General features: G+C 41.2%; 1 protein-coding gene across 2 annotated transcripts in view; it reads left to right on the top strand.

The window, feature by feature from the left end:
- LOC137654675 (ubiquitin-like protein 7) overlaps positions 1–25,980 on the top strand; it is a 168,474-nt gene that overhangs the window by 67,907 nt on the left and 74,587 nt on the right. For both annotated transcript variants that reach the window (XM_068388539.1, XM_068388538.1), the window contains exons 2-3: positions 132–227; positions 19,122–19,228. In XM_068388539.1, coding sequence (XP_068244640.1) covers positions 132–227; positions 19,122–19,228 — 203 coding nt within the window. The remainder of the gene's footprint in view (positions 1–131; positions 228–19,121; positions 19,229–25,980) is intronic.

Below are 25,980 nucleotides of genomic sequence, written 5' to 3'. Positions count from 1 at the left end.
CGCGAGTTTTTTGAATCTGTCGACCGTCGGAGACATTAGCTACATATATATCCACCGGGTAAGTATATTCAAAAATTTATTTTAAATTGAAAATATCATGTTGTATATAGTAGTTTATTTTTTCTTTCCAGTATTGGTTCATTGTGGTGTGATCCTTAAGGGATCTGAAAGTTTAGAAGATGCTGGCATTACATCAGGTGCAATGATTCATTGTCTTCCTAAAAAAGGTATGTATGTGCATGTACTATATATGAATACTGTTGTGTTCCTACAATAATACATACTATTGTCCTTTAATTGTTGTATGGTTTCAGTAAAGCTGGGAATGTTTATTGTAATTTTTAAGAGCTGGTAACAGTTGCTGGTGGGTGGATAGTAGGCCTTGTCCAGCTGACAGGCAACTGAGCACTTGCATTGATTTTGTTTGCATAGTAGAACAGACGTACTTTTCTGCTGCGTCATAATTGGGCTCTGCTCCTACACAAATACAAACTATCAGCCTTTACATAAGAGAATGATAACAGCGAAGCTGGAATATGGAAGTTAAAAATTATGACGAGGTATCAAGAACTGTCCTGTAGTTACCTGCCAGTACCGAGGGAAGCACCACCATTCAGCTGGCTTGCTGACAAACCACTTCAGTATCAGCTGTCTGTGAGGACGAACATTTCTATGGTTGGAATTTTTGGCAATTTTACTAACTTGTGTTTCTGTCTTTTGCAGGATGTTTGTGATTTCAAGTGTGTTTGAGGATATCTGCAGAGATGTGGAAAAGGTCAAGAGTGCTGCCCAAGAACTGCGGTATCTTCATGAGCGCAAGGGAAATGCATTCTCATCAGTTATGCTTTGGCTGTAGAGGACACTCCTATAGCCCGGTCTCCCCTTCCAATGATTGTCGGTAATGGTCCCCCTCCCAGTGTGAAAAGTACTGTATGGCTGTAGGAGAAGAAGTCTAAGAAGGATTCTTCACTCTTGGGGTCATCCTCGAGTTTTAGAAGTCCTGACTTCCTTTTTCTACCCCGGTATTCTGCCCTCCGACTCTTCTCCATGGGTATCCTCTGGGGGCCAATGGAGTAAGAGTGGTGGTCCTTTAAACCTTAGGGCATACCCTAGGGTAAGGGGATCGTTATGTTTTCCCATAGCAAAATGGTGGAGCCTTCTACTTTTCAGTATGATGATGCTTTACGTTTGTTGCAGCCCTACTTAAGAATCCAAGGTTCACCTTTGGATGAGTTGAAACTGGCTCTGTCGTCCAGACACCACCAGGAAAGTCTTCCAGCCCATGGGTTGTGGTGGCCGATGCGGTAACGTCCCTGACTGGTGAACGCCAGACTGGGGTTCGAGTACCGCTCTAACTTGTTTGTTCCTTTGGTCACTGAAGATACCGCAGTTCTTGGCCTATAGTTCTATCTGTTGAGTCATCAGGAGCCAGTGCCTGACCCTCCTTGGTCCTAGCTTGGGTGAAGAGGGGCCTTGAATGCTGATCATATGTATACTGTATATGGTCAGTCTCTAGGGCATTGTCCTGCTTGATAGGGTAATGTCACTATCCATTGCCATTCATGGTCAGCTTTTCAACCTTTAAACTTCCCTTGTAATTGCAGAAGTTTGCAGTTGTCTCCCAGCCACCTTTTGAGTCTTCAGAGGGAAACTTGTCCCTGAGGCACCCATCCCGAGGGAAGTGCCCTTGTTCACCATCCTAGAGGATTTTTAAGCGAGTGCCTAACCCTTGCCTTCATAAAAGGACCCCTCCTTCAGAGCACACTGACTCTTCGGAGCGTGCTCGCAGGGTTTATGTACAACCTTTCCTAAAAGCAAGCCTCTCGTAGGCAAGTCTCCTCTTCACCACCCCAGATGTCAGCAAGACCCGTCAGAGACGACTCGCCCTTGTCCAGACGAGTCTCAACGAGATGAGTTTCAACTCTTAGTGCCTTACAGTCTAGATGCTCCTCTTGTAGACGGGCCTCACCCCAGCGCACCTCAACCAAATATGCTTCATCGTCTAGCGCCTCTCCTATACGCAATTCACCTTCCTGCATGCTGCTGTATGAGTAGACTTTTTCTTTCTTTTTCTGAACCTTCCACTCCCCACATTTTCTTCTTCATTTCAGAAATCATTTTCTCCTTAACTATTTTCAGGTGACCTTTCACTATATCTTCTATCCCTTTCCCTAGCATCATCCTAAGTTCTTAATTTTCTTTCCTTAAACTTTCATTCTCACATTCTTTCCTCCTCAGTTCTTCTCTAAAAGCTTATATATTGTCTTCCATTGTGTTCTATATCCGTGACACTTCCAAACAAATCTTACTCACTATCCTTTCTGGTCAAAATGATTCAAAAGTCTCAGACAGTATAGTACCCCATAGGCGACTTGGGATTACTATAAACCAGATTCAGACACACTTCTACACATACTTTATTCACCATGTACACTTACATACAATCACACATTTACAGTTGTATCTAAAATGTTGATCTGATAGGAAAACTTATTTAAGTATTTAAGTGATAATGCTGTGCCATCATATTCTTAGGTATTATAATGATAATATATTTGCAGTCAAAATCTTTGAGAAAAATAACCATCCAAACTAATTAATATCACCAATCCTCTCCAATAAACTTATCACTAATACAAGAAAAACAAACAATGTAGACATAACATGTAACATACAGTAGTATAGTACTGCTTTCTTGACAATATCACAGGATGGTTTTCACTCTTTGTAGAAAGTTTTATTTCACTAGCAAATACAATAAAAATCAGAAGAAAACAGAATAATTTACAATATTTCTCAATAAAACATTACAATATTCAAGCATCAAGAAGTAATATGAGCAAGTACAGTTTTGGATTCCATATATTTTAATGTCACTTTTTTCACCTATCTATTCCTAATATAGTAACTGCTTTACTTTTAGTAATTGCCAAAGACTTATCACACTATCACTGTGATTAGACTCGTAAAAGGAGCAATAAAGGTCTTTACACATTGCACTACTCTCTTACATCCTGACAGACACAAACATGAAACTTCCTGTGGTGTTTCGACATCCAACCAGCTTCACACACGACCGAGTACAATTCAGTCAGCACTGGGCTCATAAAACCAGAAAATTAAAGGGAAGTTACCCACAATGTTGGATTATCTCATCATCCTGTAAAAGACAAAATTATGGAAAGCTGACAAATGGGAGGTAAAAACAATTAAATAAAATCAAACTAAAGCAAACTGTATTTTAACACAAGAGAAGGGATACGTCTATAAGTTACGTTGACCAGATTTTAATTCAAGAGGACAACAAACTTGGCTCCTCTATACTATCATGACCAATTCAAATGCAAAAGATCACTTAAAATACCATTCCAGTCTGCTTGAAAATTTATATATACTGTATCTGACAAGCTGCTGTCTTAATTACTGATGAAACAAAGGCATGATCAGATGTTCCAACTCTAGGACCAGTCTTGCTTATAAAACAAGAGGAGTTGGTGTTTACCAGGTCCAAGCAATTGCCAATCACTTGAAATTTGTTCACAGCCTGATTCATTGGCAAAGTCCAAAGCTCTTAAGTGACGATCAGTAAGAGAAAGAGAATTTTACCACATCCTATGGTGAGCATTGAAATCAACAACAAGCACAAAGACCTTTCCATCATCTTATATATTAGCCATAGTGGTAAGAAGACAGTCAAAGGTAGAATTGTCCAAGTATGGATTTGAATTGGAACACATAAGTTTATATACCTGCCTCAAACTGTTATGACCTGAATCTCATTACATCCATATTCATAGTAGGACTTATGAGAAGCAAGGTACTCAGCCTTAATATAAACCACTATACCCCTTGCCCAAGGAATGGCATCCAGTTTCAAAATCATGACTTCTTGAAATCTGGAATAAGCAGCTTAAGAGGATTGTTGCATTTAAAAACCAAAGTTTATGAACATTATAGAATATCATACTGTCTGGAGGCAACTGTAACTTTTCTAATATTGCAATATAGTCCACAAATATTGCAATGGAGGTCCTCGAGTTATGAATGCTATCCATTTTTACAATGCCTTGTAAGTCCGATTTTGTGTACGTAACACATACAGTACATACATATATACTGTATATGTATAATGTACTGTACTTTGAAAAAGAGAGAAAATAATCCACTAGCATTCATAAATTACTTTACCCGATACGCACAAGTACCTTTATCCTAAACAATTCTGTACCTATACTTATATGGTACTAGTAGACAATTTTTAAATATTAAACTTAGCCGGTGAATATATAAATAGCTGACGTCTCCGACGGTCGACAGATTCCAAAAACTCGCGAGCGATCGCCATGAAGGCTGCCGGGTGTGCCCACCAGCGCCGACTATTGGCCAGATACCACATATACTTCTCAACCAAACCAGTTCTTCTCTGTCGGTGGTCCAGACAACATTGGTTCCGCTCTCGTTTAACCTCAAATTTCTACCGATTGGTGAAGTACTTGGTTTTGGTTTTATTGCTTTCGCCGTGTTGGATTATTCAATACTATCTTCAAAAGAAATGCTTTTGAAAGGAGAGGAAAAGTTTTTGCCCTTGCTTTTTTTAATCTCGCTCTGGTTTTTCCATAGAGAAAAGATGGCCGACCCTTCCCTCAGTGTACGGAAGTGTGTTAAAGGCTTTTAGTAATTATTTTATCACTTTATAAATTATTGTTGATAATTATAGATTTACCTCTATATATTTTATATCTCACCCGCCTTTATTAGGCCTCTTCGATTAGCTTTCCATTTATACTAAACACCGAGATAAATTTTATGTTTTTGTTTATTAGCGGCCTTTGCCTATTCTTTGTAGGCGGTCCTGACTTGGAAAACGAAGTTGAACAACGTTGAGCCCATTCAACTTCTATTTTTGTTTAGATTGATGAGATGAATATTTTTAGAAAATATTTTAAGAAATTTATTCTTTGAATAGTCTTCGTGCTGTTTTTCAAAGATGAACTAACGTTTGGTTTATTTATGCTACGCAGTTTGCGCTCTATCGTTACGATAGAGAAAGAAAGAATCACGGTTTCACTTTGCAGAAAGAGTAAATCGATTTTGACGTTTTGTTCATTCTTCTTACAAACTGAAGTTTTTTAGATACTAATTTAAAAGAACATGTTAATTTTCAATTTCTTAGTCCTTTTAGTTTTTTCCTTTAGTCAAATAACCTGTTATTGACGAAGAGTGAGTGAGCCATTCTCTTGTGAGTGACAAGAGAGAGAGAGAGAGAGAAAGAGAGAACGATCCGATCTTTATTCTCGTCCCAAGTCTCTGTACAAGGAGTTTGGGAGCGAGTAACGTTGTTCTCGATTCAGATTTTTACTCTCGTCCCAAGTCTCTGTACGGGGAGAGAGGATAAAACGTTTTAGTTTTTATTCTCATCCCAAGGCACTGTACGGTGAGAGATTGAAAACGTAGTCCTTAGTGAACTAGTTTTAGTCTCCTCCCCAGTCACTGATCTTTTTAACTTTATATATTTCCGTTTTATTCGATATATACTGTATGTATATGTTTATTAATTTTTGCATGTGTGTTTCATTTTGTACTAATGTGCTTACATTATACGACATATTTCGCAATTCTAACCTTTTGATTTAAGGGAGAATTGCGTGCTTCAGGTAGAAATCTGCTTTATTCATGTCTAATGTGAAATTATTAAAAATGCGATATCAGTGAAGAAAGTGCGAAAAACATGTTCAGTGTTGCGGAGGGTTCGTTTGTTTGTGCTTGTCGCTTGCCTAGTCCGAGACCTCTTTCAGGCTCCCCTGCACCAGGGAGAAGGAATGTCGTAGGACCTAAGGGAGTGAGAGGTGTAAACCAACGAACAGACGTTCCCTCAAAGGTATCAGACGTTGCTCGTCAAGCACGTCCTTGCCATAAGACAGGAGAGACGAAGTTCTCCTCGTCTTCCGATGATTCGTCTTTTTAAAAACCTGGGCGTAAGGTTTCGAGACGGTTGAAACGTTTATTAGTTCCTTCAGAACAAGTTCAACGTCCTAGCTGTAGTCATCATGAGAGTCCTGTTCATAGCGATGACGTTCATGTACCGACGTTTCCGACATCACGATCTATTCAGAGTGCGCAGCGTGACGTTGAGCTGCAGTACCACAGACTCGACATGACGTTGAGCGGTAGACACCGTAGACACGACGTGACGTCGAGTGTCAGTCACCGTAGTCACGATATAGCATCGATCAGCAGTCACTGCTGTTACTACGTGACGTTTGAACGTCAGCCACCGCAGTCACAGGTTGATCCGAAGTTAAGTGTTTTGCAAGATATGCTGTTAAAGCTTTCTTCTTTAATAGAAGCTTACGATCCTGCGAAAGGATCCTTTGCTTTTTGTACGTCACGGTTCTGGGATACGTGATTCAGGTCTTCAACCTTCTAAACGAGCTTTGTTACGTCACGCTGACGTTATCCCTAGTGTCAGCTTTGCTGTTAAACGAGATGCGGAGCATAAGTCTCGATGTAACTTTGATCGCTTTGAACGTCAGCCACCGCAGTCACAGCGTGACGGTGAGCTGCAGACACCGCAGACACGACGTGACGTTGAGCGGTAGACACCGTAGACATGACGTGACGTCGAGGGTCAGTCACCGTAGTCACGATATAGCATCGAACAGCAGTCACCGCTGTTACTACGTGACGTTTGAACGTCAGTCACTTCTGTCCCGACGTGTAGTGGAATAACATTCTCTGCAGTCACAACGTGACATCGACCCTCCAACTTTAACTTCTGTTCATATACAAGTTGATGTAGCCTGTCAGGCTTTTCCTTCACGTCATTCTGAATATAAATCTCCTTCTCGCAAGACTTTAGATTTATCAGATGATGTGCCTTCTGAAGAAGTTGATAACCCCCTTTCAACTAATGTACCTTTGGGGAGTCATTCAGAAGAGGAGTAACCTAGGGTGGTCCAACAATCCCTTGTTTTATAATTATGAATTTCTTTAGGGAAATTTTGTCCTACTCATTTTGTAACGGATGCTCCGCCGTCTGAGTTTACTCTTGGCATGACTTTCTTCGACTCCTACATTTACGAAGTCAGTTCTCTCTTGTTCTTCCAAGAGAGCCATGCTCTTACTGGGAGACTGGTTGGAATCCAGGAGAAGTTTAGGAAAGTCTGCTTTTGCTTTTCCTCCTTCTTAATTAGCTTCTCGCTCGAGCGTCTGGTGTGACACAGGAGAAGTTCTCGGCTTGGGAGTACCTGCCTCTGCCCAGGGAAACTTCTTAAGCCTAGTGGACTCTCCTCGTCGTCTAGCCATGAGACGCTCCAAGATTTTATGGTCTGCTTCAGAGCTAGACTATCTCCTGAAAGGAGTTTTTTCGAGCGTTTGAAGTATTTATTTGTTGGATTGGTCCCTGGGAGCCTTAAGTAAGAAGGTCTCTCCAGCTGTCAATGTATTGCTGTACAATTATGTCATGCATGAACAAGGCTATCAGGGATGGCTCCAATGAACTGGCAGCCACGTTCACTGCAGGAGTACTTAAGATGTAAGTGCGCTCAATGTGTTCATTGTCAAGACAAAGTTCACGATGAAGACTACCAAATCTGTCTTGGCAGCAGTAAGGGAAGGCGACTGGATGGTCTCTCTCGACCTTCAAGATGCATACTTCCACATCCCGATTCATCCAAACTTTCAACAACATCTGAGGTTTGTGGACGGGAAAGTAGTGTAGCAATTTCGAGCACTGTGCTTCGGCCTCATTACTGCTCCTCTTGTTTTTACAAGGCTCTTGCAAAATGTAGCAAGCTTTCTACATTTTTTGAGGATTCAGAGCCTCCCTTTATTTTGACGACTGGCTAATCAGGGCGACGTCATTAAATCGCTGTCTGGAGAGCCTCTAATGGACATTAGACCTAACCAAGGAGCTAGGTCTCATAGTGAACGTAGAGAAGTCGTAACTTACAGTACTCCATCCCAGACTATTCTTTATTTGGGGATGGAGATACAGTGTCGAATTTTTCGGGCCTTTTCGTCTCCCACAAGAATGGAACAAGCTCTGTTAAAAGTCCGTCACTTGCAAGAGAAAAACAGTTGCTCTGTAAAAGTTTGAACGAGCCTCGTGGGAACTCTTTCATCGCTGGAGTAGTTTATCTCTCTGGGGAGACTCAACCTTTGCCCTCTCCAATTTCACCTAAACCATTGGAACAAGGAGAAGGGCTTAGAGAGTATCTCTTTCCCAATCTCCAACTCAGTCTAGACATGTCTGACTTGGTGGGACAGCAACATCAGACTTCGAGAAGGTCTTTCTCTTGCGATCAAGAACCCAAACCATGTGTTGTATTCAGATGCATCGGATTTGGGTTAGGGAGCGCCACTGGACAGTCTGGAATGCTCGGGTCTTTGGTCCACGGATCAGAAGGAACTCCATTTAAGGCAAGTAACATGTCTCTTTTGACGAGATTTGTGCAAGGAGAAATGAATGTCTTAGCGGACTGCCTCAGCAGAAGAGGACAAGTCATCTCCATGGAGTGGACGTTGCACAAGACTGTGTGCGAGAAGCTATGGATGACATGGGGTCAACCCACCATAGATCTTTTTGCGACTTCACTGACAAAGAGGCTCTCGACTTACTGCTCTTCAGTTCCAGATCCAGAGGCAGCCCACATAGACGCTTTCCTGCTGGACTGGTCTCACCTGGACGTTTATGCCTTTCCACCTTTCAAGATCCTAAACAAGGTGCTGCAGAAGTTTGCCTCTCACGAAGGGACCAGGTTGACGTTGGTTGCTCCCCTCTGGCCCGTGAGAGAGTGGTTCACAGAGGTACTTTTATGGCTGGTAGACGTTCCAAGAAGTCTGCCGTTGCGGATGGATCTCTTGCGACAGCCTCACGTAAAGAGATTTCATCAAAGCCTCCCCGCGCTTCGTCTAACTGCCTTCAGACTATCGAAAGACTCTCTAGAGCTCGAGGGTTTTCGAAGGAGGCAGCTAGAGCGATCGCGAGGGCTAGAAGATCCTCTACCATCAGGACCTATCAGTCGAAATGGGAGGTATTTAGAGACTGGTGCAAGTCCTCCTCTATTTCCTCTTCCAGTGCCTCTGTAGCGCAGATTGCGGATTTTCTGCTTTATTTGAGAAACGGTCGCTCCCTCTCTGCATCCACCATTAAAGGCTACAGAAGCATGTTAGCTTCTGTTTTCAGGCATAGAGGTTTGGATCTTTCTAATAACAAAGATCTCCAAGACCTGCTTAAGTCTTTCGAGACTTCCAAGGAGCGTCATATTTCGACTCCTGCTTGGAACTTGGACGTGGTCCTACAGTTCCTCATGTCAGACAGGTTTGAACCATTAAATTCAGCCTCCCTGAAGGATCTTACCCTCAAGACACTTTTTTTGGTGAGCTTGGCTTCGGCTAAAAGGTTTAGTGAGATACATGCTTTTAGCAAGAACATCGGCTTCTCCGCTAATAAAGCAGTATGTTCTCTTCAACTTGGTTTTTTGGCCAAGAATGAACTTCCGTCTCGTCTTTGGCCTAAATCATTTGAAATCCCCAGTCTTTCTGAGATTGTGGGGAATGAAGTTGAAAGAGTGCTGTGCCCCGTTAGAGCTCTTAAATTTTATTTATCCAGAACTAAACCGCTACGAGGTTGTTCAGAGGCTTTATGGTGCTCCGTTAAAAAGCCCTCTTTGCCCATGTCTAAGAATGCGTTGTCTTATTTTATTAGACTTTTGATTCGGGAGGCACACTCTCATTTAAGTGAGAAGGATCGTAATTTACTTAAAGTCAAGGCTCATGAAGTTAGAGCGATAGCAACTTCAATAGCGTTTAAGCAAAATTGATCCCTTAAAAGTATTATGGACGCGACCTTTTGGAGAAGGAAGTCGGTGTTCGCTTCATATTACTTGAAAGATGTCCAGACTCTTTATGAGGACTGCTACACATTGGGACCATTCGTAGCAGCGAGTGCAGTAGTGGGTGAAGGTTCTACCACTACATTCCCTTAATCCCAATATCCTTTTAATCTACTCTTGAAATTTTTAATCTTGTTTTGGGTTGTACGGGAGACTAAGAAGTCTTTCGCAATCTTTTTGATTTGGCGGGTGGTCAAAATATTGTTTCTTGAGAGCGCCCAGATTAAGGGTATTGATGAGGTCCTGTTATAGGGGTGTTCACCCTGGTTATAGCAGCTCCTGGGAGTCTTTCAGCATCCTAAGAGGATCGTTGGGTTTCGTGAGGATAGCGGACTAATGAGGCAGAGTAATCATCAGAGTCAGCTTCTTTACCAGGTACCTATACTTAAGTTTGTTTTTTGAATATTTGTCAAAAACTCTTGAGCATATACGCCTTTATTGTTTTAATACTGGTCTCTACCCACCACCATGGGTGTGAATCAGCTATTTATATATTCACCGGCTAAGTTTAATATTTAAAAATTATATTTTCAATTTAAAATAAATTTTTGAATATACTTACCCGGTGAATATATAATATTAAAGGCCCTCCCTTCCTCCCCGATAGAGACCCTACGGACTGAGAAGAACTGGTTTGTTTGAGAAGTATATGTGGTATCTGGCCGATAGTCGGCGCTGGTGGGCACACCCGGCAGCCTTCATGGCGATCGCTCGCGAGTTTTTGGAATCTGTCGACCGTCGGAGACGTCAGCTATTTATATATTCACCGGGTAAGTATATTCAAAAATTTATTTTAAATTGAAAATATCATAATTAATACAGATAACAAATTCTTATCTTTATTCTCTAGACCAGTCACTCCTGTAGGTGGTCACCTGACAAGAGACTAGGCAGACAATTTTTGCACTCACCCCTTGGGACTGAAATGCCAGTTACTTCAGCCAACTTCCTCTCGGCGCCAGGCATAAGGGATGTGTGGTGTACAGTAGCATTATCACTTTTATTGGTTGTATGGGATGTGTGAAGCATAGAACCATTGGTTCTTTTCTTGGTTCTTTGCGATATGTTGTCATACCCTCATTGTTCACCATAACAAAAGACCAGTTGAGTGCTTCAAGACCTCCTTTTTAATCTGAGTCGCCTGTACTTGTTGCGCTTGTCTCTTTCTTTCGCAAGAATGGTTTTGCTCTGGTCTCTGTCACTAACTTCTTGTGCATCTTCCGCTGGGTGTTGGACATATGCTAGGAAGAGGGAGACAGGCAGGGCTGCTGGTCTCTTGTGGTGCCATAGGGAGACTTTATCAATGCCTCCTTGGTGGTCACCTAGTGTTGTTCTTAGGGGTTTAACATATCTGGTCTCTCTCTTATTGTGGCCTCTTCTCTTGTTGTCGGGACCATGCTTGAGTCTGTGGCATTTGATTATATCATTTAATACTGGGGATTTGAACTTAACATGGTTCTCCCTCCCCTTTTATTTGCTAGGTTGTAGGATACTTCTCTCTGGGTATGGCTAATTTTTCCTTTGCCTACGTATACACTGAATATGCTGGCCCATTCTTTCCACATTCTCCTCTGTCCTCATACTCCGACAACACTGAGGTTGTCAAACAATTCTCCTTTGCACAAGGGTTTAATTACTATACTGTAATTGTTCAGGGCTACTTTCCTGTAGGTAAGGGTAGAAGAGACTTTAGCTATGGTAAGCAGTTCTAGGAGAAAGACACTCCAGAATCAGACCATTGTTCTCTTTAAGTTTTTGTAGTTTATATATGAAAGATCTTTTTTAATATTGTTACTATTCTTAGAATATTTTATTATCTCCACCAATGAAGTTGGGAGGAGGTTATGTTTCTCCCCTGTGTGTGTGTGTTTGTTTGTGAACACCTTCCTGGCCACAATTTTAATCATAGAGTAATCGAACTTGCATGGATTATCTGTTATGCAAAAATCTGGAAATTATTAAATTTTAGAAGGTCAAGGTCATGGTCAAGCAAAATGTCCAATTCACATAATTAGCCATAAGTTTGGACATCATTGTCACAGAGACTTCAAACTTGGTTCATATCTGAGAGTATGGAAATCCACAAAGGTCAAAGGTCAAGGTCGAGAAATAAGCTGCCGCGGCGGAGGTCTGCGCTCTACTGTACTGAGTACCCCACTAGTTTTAGTTGTTCATTGCTTCTCTTGTAGCTTATTTATTTCCTTTCCTCACTGGGGTATTTTTCCCTGTTGGAGCCCTTAGGCTTGTAGTTTACTGCTTTTTGAAGTAGGGTTGTAGCTTAGCTAGTAATAATGATAATAATACTCTGCTGAAGAACCAGTTGAATTGCCTTTGAATTCTTCCTTGGCCTTCTCGGCTACAGCTCGTGATAAACAGGTAGGAATTATCAATGATCAATTGTTTTCTGTCCTTCCTCATGTTAATTATGTTCCTTTTATTGTGTCTCCTTCAAAATGGGAAATTTTTTCCAGGTTCTTCCTCCTAGTTAGTTTAGATAATTGGGCTAGATAAATTATCCTGAGCGAATGTTTATTAATATGGAATTTTCATGATAGAATTAATATTAATAATACCTGGATAATGTTAGGTAGTCCCACCCATCTTTCTGCATATCTGTTAGGTTACAACTGATTGTCAAAGTGAATGAGAGCCGGTTCAGCCGGCAGTGTTGCCAACGGGACTTCACAATAAGATGTAGTAGGGTTACCAATGTGGTTAAAATTTTGGCAGTTTTTGGAGATTAACTAGTTAAGTAGTAGTAATATTAATTTTATAATGAAAATTCCATATTATAGTATTATTATTATTATTATTATTATTATTATTATTATTATTATTATTTTTTAAATATTAAACTTAGCCGGTGAATATATAATAGCTGACGTCTCCGACGGCTCGACAGAATTCAAAAACTCGCAAGCGATCGCCATGAAGGTAGCGGGTGTGCCCACCAGCGCCGACTATCGACCAGATACCGCATATACATGTAAACAGCTCCAGTTCTTCTCTGTCGGTTTCATCGACAAGTCGATTCCACTCGCTATTATGACCTCGAGTTTTCTACCGAATTGGTGAAGTACTTGGTTTTGGTTTTATTGCTTTCGTCGTGTTGGATTATTCAATACTATCCTCAAAAGAAATGCTTTTAAAAGGAGAGTAAAAGTGTTTTGCCCTTGCTCTTTTATCTCTGGTTTTTTTCATAGAGTAAAGATGGCCGACCCTTCCCTTAGTGTACGGAAGTATGTTTTAGGCTTTTAGCAATTATCTTATCACGTTATAAATTGTTGTTGTTAATTATAGATTTTCCTCTATATATTTTATATCTCACCCGCCTTTATTAGGCCTCTTCGATTAGCTTTCCATTTATACTAAACATCAAGATAAATTTTATGTTTTGTTTATATGCGGCCTTACCTATTCCTCCCCTAGTCCGAGAGTAGGCGGTCCTAACTTGGAAACCGAAGTTAAACAACGTTGAGCCCATTCAACTTTTATTTTTGTTAAGTTTAAATCATTTGCTCTGTAAGAGTTATGAAATGAATATTTTTTAGTAGATATTTTATGAAAGATTTTCTTTGAATAGTCTTCGTGCTGTTTCAAAGATGAACTAACGTTTGGTTTACTTATGCTACGCAGTTTGCGCTCTATCGTTACGATAGAGAAAGAGAGAATCACGGTTTCACTTTGCAGAAAGAGTAAATCGATTTTGACGTTTTGTTCATTCTTCTTTAAAACTGAAGTGTTTTAAATACTAATTTAAAGGAACTTGTTAATTTTCAATTTCTTAGTCCTTTCAGTTTTTTCCTTTGGTCAAATAACCTGTTTATTGACGAAGGGTGAGTGGGCTTTTCTCTTCTGTGTGAAATCAAGAGAGAGAGAGAGAGGAAGAGAGAACGTTCCGATCTTTATTCTCGTCCCAAGCGAGTAACGTTGTTCTCGATTCAGTTTTTTACTCTCGTCCCAAGTCTCTGTACGGGGAGAAAGGATAAAACGTTTTTAGTTCTTATTCTCTTCCCAAGGCACTGTACGGTGAGAGATTGAAAACGTAGTTTTTAATGAACTAGTGTTTAGTCTCCTCCCCAGTCACTGATCCTTTTAACTTTATATATTTCCGTTTTATTCGATATATATGTTTACTGATTTTTGCTTGTACTAATGTGCTTACATTATACGACTCATTTCGCAATTATAACCTTTTGATGTAGGGGAGAATTGCGTGCTTCAGGTAGAAATCAGTTTTATTCATGCCTAATGTGAAATTATTGAAAAATACGATTTCAGTGAAGTGCAAAAACAGAAAATCGTAGTGATAAAGTGATAATTGCGCAAAGTGTTTTTTAGTGTTGCGACCGAGGGTTCGTCTGTTCGTGCTTGTCGTTCACCTAGTCCGAGACCTCTTTCAGGCTCCCATGCTACCAGGGAGAAGTAATGTCGTAGGACTTATGGGGACGAGAGGCTTTAACCAACGAACAAACGTTCCCTCTATGGTATCGGGCGTGTCTAGCAAGATCGCCCCTACCATAAGACGAGCGAGGCTGTTTTTTCTCCTCGTCATCCGAAGGCTTCTCGCAAAAGAAACCTTGGAGCAAAGTTTCTAGACCCTTAAAGCGGAAGTCAGTCCCTTCAGGACAGGTCCAGCGTCCTGGCTGTAGCCATGGGGACAGCTCTGACCCTTGGCAGTCGTCGGAAGACGGTTCGCCTATTAAACGCAAGCGTAACACGGGGTCCGAGGGTCGCAGTAAAGGCAATGTTTTGCCAACACAGACGTTACCGTCGTCTCGGCCCGTTCCGACTCTTGTTGATCCTAAATGGGTTGTCCTGCAGGACATGCAGACTAAGCTTGCCTCCCTTATGGAGAAGTATGACGTTGAGCAGGTTCACGATGAACCTTCGCTTTCGAGTCGCCGTTACACTAAACGAGACTCTGGCCGTCAGCCGCCCAAATGAGCATTTACTCGTCCTTTTGACGTTATGAAACGTGATGTCGGTAGTTTGTCACATCAGTCATGTGACTTGGATCCTCACTCGCTGCAGTCCCGTGTTGACTTTCAGCCGCTGCCGCAGCCTCGTGTTGACGTTCAGCCGCTGCCGCAGTCTCGTGTTGACGTTCAGGACGTTCACCAACCAGCTCAGTTGCCTTGTTTTGACGTTGAACGTCAAGCACCGCAGTCAAGAGTTGTTTTAACTGCTCTATCTAGGCAGTCAAGGCAGTCTCGACTTGACGTCGAGCGTCCTCCCGCACCTGTTGTTGTTGCTGGTCAGTCCTTTAAGCAGTTACATGACGTAGCGTCCTTGACTGCTACCGATGCTCCTTTGCGTGTGGACTCTGCTTGTCAAGCATTGCCACCACGGCAGGTCTCTCCCTTGCTTGAGACTCGGCAATTGTCGGACGAGGTTCCTTCAGATGAGGAAGTTGCTGATCCCCCTCCTACTGATATTCCCTTGGGGACTCTGTCAGACGGAGAGGAGCCTAAAGCTGCTCAGCCCTCTATGGACTTTAAATAAATCATGCTGATTTTTAAGGATCTTTGTCCGGACCATTTTGTAACTGCTGCTCCTCGTTCGCCTAAACGTCAGAGTTTACACTAGGCCTAGCTACTTCGAAGCCGTTGTTTTCTAAGCTAGTGCTCTCTCGCTCTTCTAAGAGAGCTTTACGTTTGCTAGGCGACTGGTTGATCACCAGGAGGAGTTTGGGGGAGACAGCCTTTGCTTTCCCTCCTTTTAAACTGGCTTATAGAGCGAGCGTCTGGTATGACACGGGAGAAGTTCTCGGCTTGGGAGTTCCTGCCTCTGCCCAGAGAGACTTCTCAAGCCTCATAGACTCTCCCCGGCGCCTGGCCATGAGACGCTCCAAGATTTTATGGTCGGCTTCAGAGCTAGACCATCTCCTGTTAGGAGTTTTTCGAGCGTTTGAAGTTTTGCTGTACAATTATGTCATGCATAAACAAGGCTATCAGGGATGGCTCCAATGATCTGACAGCCACGTTCTCTGCAGGAACAAGACTATCAGGGATGGCTCCAATGATCTGGCAGCCACGTTCACTGCAGGAGTACTTAAGATGTAAGTGCGCTCAATGTGTTCATTGTCAAGACAAACTTCACGATGAAGACTACCAAGCTGTCTTGACAGCATTAAGGGAAGGCGACTGGATGGTCTCTCTCGACCTTCAGGATGCATACTTCCACATCCCGATTCATCCAAACTTTCAACTACATCTGAGGTTTGTGGACGGGAAAGTAATGTACCACTGTCGAGCACTGTACTCCGACCTCATTCCTGCTCCTCTTGTTTTTACAAGGCCCTTGCAAAATGTAGCAAGCTTTCTACATTTTTTGAGGATTCAGAGCCTCCCTTTATTTTGACGACTGGCTAATCAGGGCGTTCGTCATTATATCGCTGTCTGGAGAGCCTCTAATGGACATTAGACCTAACCAAGGAGCTAGGTCTCATAGTGAACGTAGAGAAGTCGTAACTTACAGTATCCCATCCCAGACTATTCTTTTTTTGGGAATGGAGATACAGTGTCTGATTTTTCGGCCCTTTTCGTCTCCCGCAAGAATGGAACAAGCTCTGTTAAAAGTCCTTCACTTGCAAGAGAAAAACAGTTGCTCTGTAAGAGTTTGAACTAGCCTAGTGGGAACTCTTTCATCGCTGGAGTAGTTTATCTCTCTGGGGAGACTCAACCTATGCCCTTTCCTATTTCACCTAAAACATTGGAACAAGGAGAAGGGCTTAGTGAGTATCTCTTTCCCAATCTCCAACTCAGTCTAGACATGTCTGACTTGGTGGGACAGTAACATCAGACTTCGAGAAGGTCTTTCTCTTGCGATCAAGAACCCAAACCATGTGTTGTTTTCAGATGCAGCGGATTTGGGTTAGGGAGCTCCACTGGACAGTCTGGAAGGCTCGGTTCTTTGATCCACGGATCAGAAGGAACTCCTTTTAAGGCAGTAACATCTCTCCTTTGGCGAGATTTGTGCAGAAATGAATGTCTTGGCGGACGGCCTCAGCAGAAGAGGACAAGTCTTCTCCATGGAGTGGACGTTGCATAAGACTGTGTGCGAGAAGCTATGGGTGACATGGGGTCTACCCACCATAGATCTTTTTGCTACTCTCTCTGACAAAGAGGCTCTCGACTTACTGCTTTCCAGTTCCAGATCCAGAGGCAGCTCACATAGACGCTTTCCTGCTGGACTGGTCTCACCTGGACGTTTATGCCTTTCCACCTTTCAAGATCTTAGACAAGGTGCTGCAGAAGTTCACCTCTCACGAAGGGACCAGGTTGACATTGGTTGCTCCACTCTGGCCCGCGAGAGAGTGAGTAACAGAGGTACTTCAATGGCTGGTAGACGTTCCAAGGAGTCTACCTTTAAGGATGGATCTCTTCATCAAAGCCTCCCCGCGCTTCGTCTGACTGCTTTCAGACTATCGAAAGACTCTCAAGAGCTCGAGGATTTTCGAAGGGGGCAGCCAGAACGATTGCGAGAGCTAGGAGAGCATCTACCATCAAGGTCTATCAGTCGAAGTGGGAAGTCTTTAGAGACTGGTGCAAGTCATCATCCATTTCCTCTTCCAGTACCTCTGTAGCCCAAATTGCAGACTTTCTCCTACATCTGAGAAATGTTCGCTCCCTCTCAGCGCCCACTATTAAGGGCTACAGGAGCATGTTGGCGTCTGTGTTCAGACATAGAGGCTTAGATCTGTCCAATAATCAAGATCTCCAAGATCTCCTTAAGTCCTTCGAGACCTCTAAGGAGCGTCGTATGGCAACTCCTGGATGGAACTTAGACGTGGTCCTAAGGTTCCTAATGTCCGACAGGTTTGAGCCATTACATTCAGCCTCCCTGAAGGATCTCACCCTCAAGACACTTTTCTTAGTGTGCTTGGCTTCGGCTAAAAGGGTCAGTGAGATCCATGCCTTCAGTAGGAACATCGGCTTTTCTACAGATAAAGCCACATGTTCACTTCAGCTTGGTTTTCTTGGCCAAAAATGAACTGCCTTCTCGTCCTTGGCCTAAGTCATTTGATATACCTTGCCTGTCAGAGATCGTAGGCAACGAGCTTGAAAGAGTGCTGTGTCCAGTTAGAGCTCTGAAGTTTTATTTAGCTCGGACTAAATCCTTACGAGGTAGATCTGAGGCTTTGTGGTGCTCAGTTAAGAAGCCTTCATTGCCTATGTCAAAGAATGCTTTGTCATATTTTATTAGATTTTTAATCCGAGAGGCTCATTCTCACTTGAGTGAAAAAGATCGTTGCTAGCTTAAGGTTAAGACGCACGAAGTAAGAGCTATAGCAACTTCTGTGGCCTTTAAGCAAAACAGATCTCTGCGAAGTATTATGGACGCAACCGTTTGGAGAAACAAGTCGGTATTCGCGTCATTTTACTTAAAAGATGTCCAGCCTCTTTATGAGGACTGCTACACACTGGGTCCATTCGTTGCAGCGAGTGCAGTAGTGGGTAAGGGTTCTACCACTACATTCCCTTAATTCCAATATCCTTTTAATCTTCTCTTGAAATGTTTTTAATTGGGTTGTACGGAAGGCTAAGAAGCCTTTCGCATCCTTTTTGATTTGGCGGGTGGTCAAATGTCATTTCTTGAGAGCGCCCAGATTAAGGGTTTTGATGAGGTCCTGTTGTATGGGTTGTCGCCCTGGATACTTCAGCTCCTGGGAGTCTTTCATCATCCTAAGAGGGTGGCTGGGCTTCGTGAGGAAAGCGGACTAACAAGGAAGAGTAATCGTTAGAGTCAGCTTCCTTACCAGGTACCTATATTTATTTGGGTTTTGTTATGATATAACTGTCAAAAACTCTAAGCATATACGCCGTAAACTGTATTAATACTGGTCTCTACCCACCACCATGGGTGTGAACCAGCTATTATATATTCACCGGCTAAGTTTAATATTTAAAAATGATATTTTGATTATAAAATAAATTTTTGAATATACTTACCCGGTGAATATATAAATTAAAGGCCCCCCCTTCCTCCCCGACAGAGACCCAGCGGGATGAGAAGAACTGGAGCTGTTTACATGTATATGCGGTATCTGGCCGATAGTCGGCGCTGGTGGGCACACCCGCTACCTTCATGGCGATCGCTCGCGAGTTTTTGAATTCTGTCGAGCCGTCGGAGACGTCAGCTATTATATATTCACCGGGTAAGTATATTCAAAAATTTATTTTATAATCAAAATATCATATTATTATTATTATTAATTTTCAGAGGACCCTGTGCCAGTGGCTGTTCCCTTAAGTCTCCCAGAAGTACAGACCCTTCTTGTCTCTTTGAGAAATGTGGCAGCAAGCTCCAATTTTCATTCTTTAATTCAGGTAAGAATGTACTGTATTTCATAGATGAATAGTCTTCAAAGTTGAAGTTGAACACTTCACTTAAAATTTATGGATAGCATTCACTTAAGAAATATTTTTGTAAAAAGATTATCTCCTAAAACAAGTGTACTTTTCAAAGTACAAATTATATAAAGCCTGTATATATGTTGGGATACATTGGATCCTTGCTCATGTTGGCCAGGGCACCAGCCACCTGTGGAGATACTACCGCTAGAGATTTATGGGGTCCTCGTTGGATCCTTCTCTCTGGTTACGGTTCATTTTCCCTTTGCCTACATATACACCGAATAGTCTAGCCTATTCTTTATATATACTCCTCTTTCCTCATACACCTTACAAAACTGAAAACTGAGATTACCCAACATATTTTCTTCTCTCAAGGGGTTAACTATTGCACTGTAATTATTCAATGGCTACTTTCCTCCTGTTAAGGTAGAAGAGACTCTTTAGCTATGGTAAGCAGCTCTTCTAGGAGAAGGACACTCCAAAATCAAACCATTGATCTCTTGTCTCGGGTAGTAGGTTGGCCAGGGCACCAGCCGCCTGTTGAGATACTACCAATAGAGAGTTATTGGCTCCTTTGACTGGCCAGACAGTAATGCATTGGATCCCTCTTTCTGGTTACGGCTTATTTTTTCTTTGCCTACACATACACAGAATAGTCTGGCCTATTCTTTACAGATTCTCATCTTTCCTCATACGCCTGACAACTATGAGATTACTAAACACTTCTTCACCCAAGGGGTTAATTACTGTACTGCAATTGTTCAGTGTACTTTCCTCTTGGTAAGGGTAGAATAGACTCTCTAGCTATGGTCAGCAGCTCTTCTAGGAGGACACCCCAAAATTAAACCATTGTTCTCTAGTCTTGGGTAGTGCCATAGCCTCTGTACCATGGTCTTCTTCTCTTGCTTGAGGGTACACTCGGGCACACTATTCTATCTTATTTATTTTTCTCTTCCTCTTGTTTTTTTTTAAATGGTGTGTTTGGCAGGCTTAATAGAAGGGCCATGGATGCCTGGTGGTTTATCAAGAGGTTGTCTTTTCCTTATCTGATTCTTTTCCTTCTCATAACCATCCTTACTGTCCTCCCTTCAGTTGAAGTGGCTATCCTGGAGGGTATTTAGCCTTGCATGGTGTATCGGCTCCTCCATGTTGACCAGTTTTTCTGACTTTTTACTATAGTCTATGGGTTTGATCAATCACTATTTATAGTTCTGTACATATTGTGTTTGTCATAATTCTTGTTAATCTAGTTTTTAAGTATGATGTCTATTTTTATTACTATTAATTCTTATGTTGTCTGGAGACATTGAGCGAGATCCGGGACCAGTACGTCCCAGATTTCGTCAATGTCATCTTCTGTATTGCGATATTCGTGGTCTTCATGCAAATATTCAAGACCTTACAATTGCGTCCAGACAATATGATATTCTTTTGTGCTCAGAAACTTTCGTTTCTAATATGAGGCACTCATCTGAGTTCCTCATAACTGGTTTTAAGAAGCCAATAATGTTGAAACGTGATGCCATCCCTAAGGCCAGGGGAATGACGGTGTATATTAGGACCAAGTACCCTGCTTCTCATAAGTCCTGCTATGAATGTTGATGTCATGAGATTCAGGTAATAAACGTTTGTAGCAGGCATAATTTTTATTTGTTTGATCTACCGGAATCTAGACATGGATGATTCTATCTTCGATTGTCATCTTACCATTATGGTTAAGATACAAGAAGATGATAGAAAGGGTTCTTTTGTTTTTGTTGGTGATTTTAATGCTCACCATAGGGAGTGGTTAAGTTCTATCTCTCCTACCGATCGCCATGGCTTAAGAGCTTTAGACTTTGCCTCTGAATCAGGCTGTGAGCAATTCATAAATGAAGCTACTCACATGTCTGGTAATTGCTTGGACCTCGTATACACAGACTCCCCTGGCGTTATAACTAGTAAGGTTGGTTCTTCAGTCAGGACGTCTGATCATGCCTTGATTTCATTAGTAGTGAAGACTGAGCAGCCTATCCCTGATGTATCATACTCTTGTAAAATTTATATGAAATCCCAAGCAGACTGGAATGGGATTTTGGATGATCTTTTGTGCTTGAATTGGTCACAATTATATAGTAGTGTTGATCCTATTGTCCCTTTGAATGAGAATCTAGTCAACATAATTGATAGGCGTATCCCTTCTCATGTGCTAAGGTACCGAATGAAGGACAAACTGTGGTTTAATGATGATTGTAGACGTGCTTATTTGGAGAAGCAGGAGGCTTATCTTCTTTGGAAGGGTAACAGATCAGATATGACCTGGAATAACTATACTCAGCTTAGAGCTTTTGCTCAGAGAGTTTATGCCTCAACTGAAAAGGAATACAATTTAACCATAAAAGAAACCCTTTCTGGTACAACTCAGGAACATAAATGGTGGTCTACCCTTAAATCTGCACTCTTTGGTGTAGATGCAACAGTTCCTCCTTTACTTAAACCAGATGGCTCAGTCACAAACTGTTCAAAGGGAAAGGCAACCCTTTTGGCTGATGTTTTTGACAGTAAACAGAGTAATGAAAAACTTGAACTTCCTCATTCCTGTTTTCCTGAGGCTAAACTAACTAGTTTAGCTTTTCGATCTCGTGAAATTAAAGCTCTGTTGATGGACCTTGATGCTTATGGAGGTGTAGTCCCAAATGGTATTTTTCCTTAGTTTCTTATAAAGACTGCAGATTTCTTAGCTCCAAAGTTATCTGTTATTTTGCACAAGTTAGCAAGAAGAGGAGCTTTTAGCACTTGTGGGGAAAATCGGTAATGTTACTCCTCTATGTAAATGTGTTTGTGGTAGCTCAAGTCCAACTGATTACAGCCCAATTTACATAAATATCATATTATCTAAAGTTTTTGAATGTCTTCTGGCAAAACGTCTTGTTAGGTTTGCTGAAGGTAATCATCTATTCCCTAGTTTGCAATTTGGTTTTCGTAAAGGCCTTGGAGCATGTGATGCCCTTCTTACAATCTCCAGTGCTGTACAGAAATCCCTTAATTGTGGTCAGGAAGTTCGTATGATTGGCCTTGATTTTAGTGCTGCCTTTGACCGTGTTAGTCATGAGGCCCTTGTTTTCAAACTCAAACAGTTGGGAGTGGGTGGGTCGTTTCTTAGCATTATTATTGATTTTTTAAGTAATATATCTCAAAGAGTTGTTGTTGATGGGCACTATAGTGTGTATAGGAATGTGATATCCGGTGTTCCACAGGGTATTGTTCTTGGCCCATTACTTTTCATACTATATACACATGACATGTGGTTTAGTATAGAAAACAATCTTGTTGCATATGGAGATGATGTTACTCTCTTTGCATCAGTTCCATCCCCTGAATCTAGATCTGGGGTTTTTGAATCCCTTAATAGAGATCTAGCTAAAATTAGTGCATGGTGCAAATTATGGGGTATGAAGTTGAATCCTAACAAAACTCAAAGTATAATTGTAAGTAGGTCAAGGCCGGTGGCTCCTCAACATCAGGATCTCAGTATTGATAATGTTTCTTTAAATTTGTTCGACTCTTTTCACATTTTAGGTGGGATTCTTGACAGCAAATTTACTTTTGAAAAACACATTAGGTCTGTGTCTTCTTCCATTGCACAAAAAATTGTCTTATTGAGAAAGTCTTACAAGATTTTTAGTGATCAATCTATTCTGAAGAAATGTTTTAATTCTTTCATTCTACCTTGTTTTGAGTATTGTTCTCCTGTCTGGTCTTCAGCTGCTGATTCTCATCTTAATTTGTTGGACAGAAAGTTACGGTCTATTAAATTTCTTATTCCTGATCTAGATATTAATCTCTGGCACCGTCGTTCAATTAGTTCATTATGAATGTTGCATAAGATTTTTCATAACTCTGACCATCCTATACATTCAGATCTCCCTGGACAATTCTATCCTGTTTGCAATACTAGGCAGTAGAACTTCAAAAGTTCAAAGTTGCTGCAAATGTTTTTATGTTGAACAGGCTGACACAAGTCTTTTTATAGTTTATATATGACATATCTGTTTTGACGTTACTGTTTTTAGAATGATTTATTGTTAATTTGTTCTCATCATTTATTTATTTCCTTATTTCCTTTCCTCACTGGGCTATTTTTCCCTATTGGAGCCCTTGGGCTCATAGCATCTTGCTTTCCCAACTAGGGTTGTATCTTGGCTAGTAATAATAATAATAGTGCCATAGCCTCTGTACCATGGTCTTCCACTGTCTTGGATTAGAGTTCTCTTGCTTGAGGGTACACTCGGGCACACTATTCTATCTTGTTTCTCTTCCTCTTGTTTTTTAAAGTTTTTATAGTTTATATAGGAAATATTTATTTTAATGTTGCTACTGTTCTTAAAATATTTAATTTTTCCTTGTTTCCTTTCCTCACTGTGCCATTTTCCCTGTCGTAGCCCCTGGGCTTATAGCATCCTGCTTTTCCAGCTAGGGTTGTAGCTTAGTAAGTAATAATAATAATAGTAATAATAATGATAATGATATATAATAGATGATAATAATTATAATAATGATAATAGGTAATAAATGATAATGATAATAGTAATAATAATAATAATAATAATAATAATAATAATAATAATAACAATAATAATAATAATAATAATAATGATAATAATAATAATAATGATAATAATAATAATGAAAAAAAAATAAAAAAATAAAAATAAAAGTATTGCAAATTTGTCGTGTCATCACAACTAATACACAAGTTGAAATTATTTTAACCAAAATTTATGTAAAGATAAACCCGCATAAGGAGAGATCATTTGTCTTTCTGTTTCACTATATCTGTCTCACATAGGTAGACTTCTCAACTCTTTTGAGGCTTAAGGAATTTCAGGTAAACTTTGCATAAAAGTAGGTCATGGAGTATAGATAAGCATTAAAGATATTATCTGTCTGTATTTCAGTGTCTATCATACTCACCATGTCACTGTAACTTCCTAAATGTCTGGATGAAATTTCACTCAAATTTGGTACAGTGGTAGACCATCATAAAACAATTTAAATAAAAATATATTGTTTTTCAGTCTGTCCACTTAGCTTTTACTGTGTGATTAACATGCCTACATTACCATCATAATTCTGTCCACTTATTAAAGAGATTTTGGTTAAACTGATACAAGGGAAGAGCATTATGTCATGTCATTGTGTATGTGATACTTACCTTGTTAGTATATATCCTGCATGTGTAAAATGATTCCAGTCAAATTGGTACAAAGGTATATCTTCAATAATGCTAAAGGTGGCCATAAAATGGAGAATATATGTCTATTTGTCGGTCCTATTGCCAAGTATTTGCACCCCAAGAAGGCTGATAGCAAGTCCCAAAATTCTTTCAGTTTTGTATAAGGATTAAGATATGATTTCTTTTTCCTGAAAACAACCAAAGTGCTACATCTATCAGGCAGAATAGTAATTTCATAGCTTCAATCATCATTTAATTAGTGTGGAGCTGAAAGATAAAATATCAAAGCTAAAATTGGGTTATGTAAAGCATATTTTTGCTGAAATGATTTACAAAGTTGTTCTGGCACTATATACGAACCTTACGCCCTTTTTATGAGGAGTATTATTTCGATGATAGCTGAAACCAGCCGTTGAAGCTTTTGCGATGTGTAACTACCCTCCGCTAGTTCATGGATGGGGTAGCGGTAGTAGACCAACCACCCAGCTCACACCAGCACTAGTATAAAACCATAACTTTTTATTTCGGCTCTGTAGAATTAAGACGTAGTCCTGTTCGCCTGTGAAAACCTTTTAACCAGCTTACGATTAAAAGAAACTGGCTTGAAGTTTAAAAAATTCCTATTTCTTTACAGATGGTGACTCGTACTTCCCTTAGGTTTGGACACCGTCACTTCCCTTAGTGAAGCAGCGGCTTTCACCACCGGGGGAAGTGTTCCCTTAGTGAAGCAATGGCTTCCATCATGGGGGGAAGTCTCTTCGATTGCCGCTTGGACAATCCCTACCTTCCTTGGGACATTTGTGTCTCCCTGCTAAGTACTGGTTTCCATGGTTGTTACAGTTTACTGCAGTACTCTTTGCTTCTGCTCACCTATTTTCCTGCAGCTCCGGCGTAGGAACGAGAGGAGTGGCAGTCTGGTTCCCTTCGAGGTTTCCAGTTGGGGGGATCCCTTCATGTTGAACCCAGAAACTGGCTTCGGCTACATTTCACAGGCAGTTCTCAATGCCATCCTTCAACTTGAACAGAGCTTGGTGACGGGTAGCAGAGAGCACTGCCAGTAGGTCCACCTCCAGGTGTTGGACAACTTTCCTTTTCGAGGGAGAGTTAACCTCCACCAATTGTTGGGCAACCTTCCCTTCCAAGGGAGTGTTACCCTCCACCAGTCACTGTTCGGAAAGGGGTTCGTCGCCTTTCCTGCCCCCAGGAAAGATGGCCTTCGCCTGAGTGGCTTCCCTCTCAGGGGATTTCTCCAGCGGGAATTAGATTCGTCCATGCTCTGCTCTTGCTCTTCGGAGCTTGGTGACTGCTTGCATATAAGGGAGCTGAGATGTTATTGACCATGTTTTGTGCAGCAACCACAGGACCTAAGGTAAATGTATTCAGATTCCTTTTAGTTATGTCTTGCAGGTAGTGAGCAGTGAACGTTGTTTATCGTTTCCACACGCCAGCTTATAAAACCTGCATTACAGAGAGATTCTTTTGAATGCCAGGGATGTGCTGACACCCCTAT

The sequence above is a fragment of the Palaemon carinicauda genome, chromosome 15, assembly GCF_036898095.1.
Source record: "Palaemon carinicauda isolate YSFRI2023 chromosome 15, ASM3689809v2, whole genome shotgun sequence".
Taxonomy (NCBI): Eukaryota; Metazoa; Arthropoda; class Malacostraca; order Decapoda; family Palaemonidae; genus Palaemon; species Palaemon carinicauda.
This window is presented reverse-complemented; position numbering and strand designations above follow the sequence as displayed.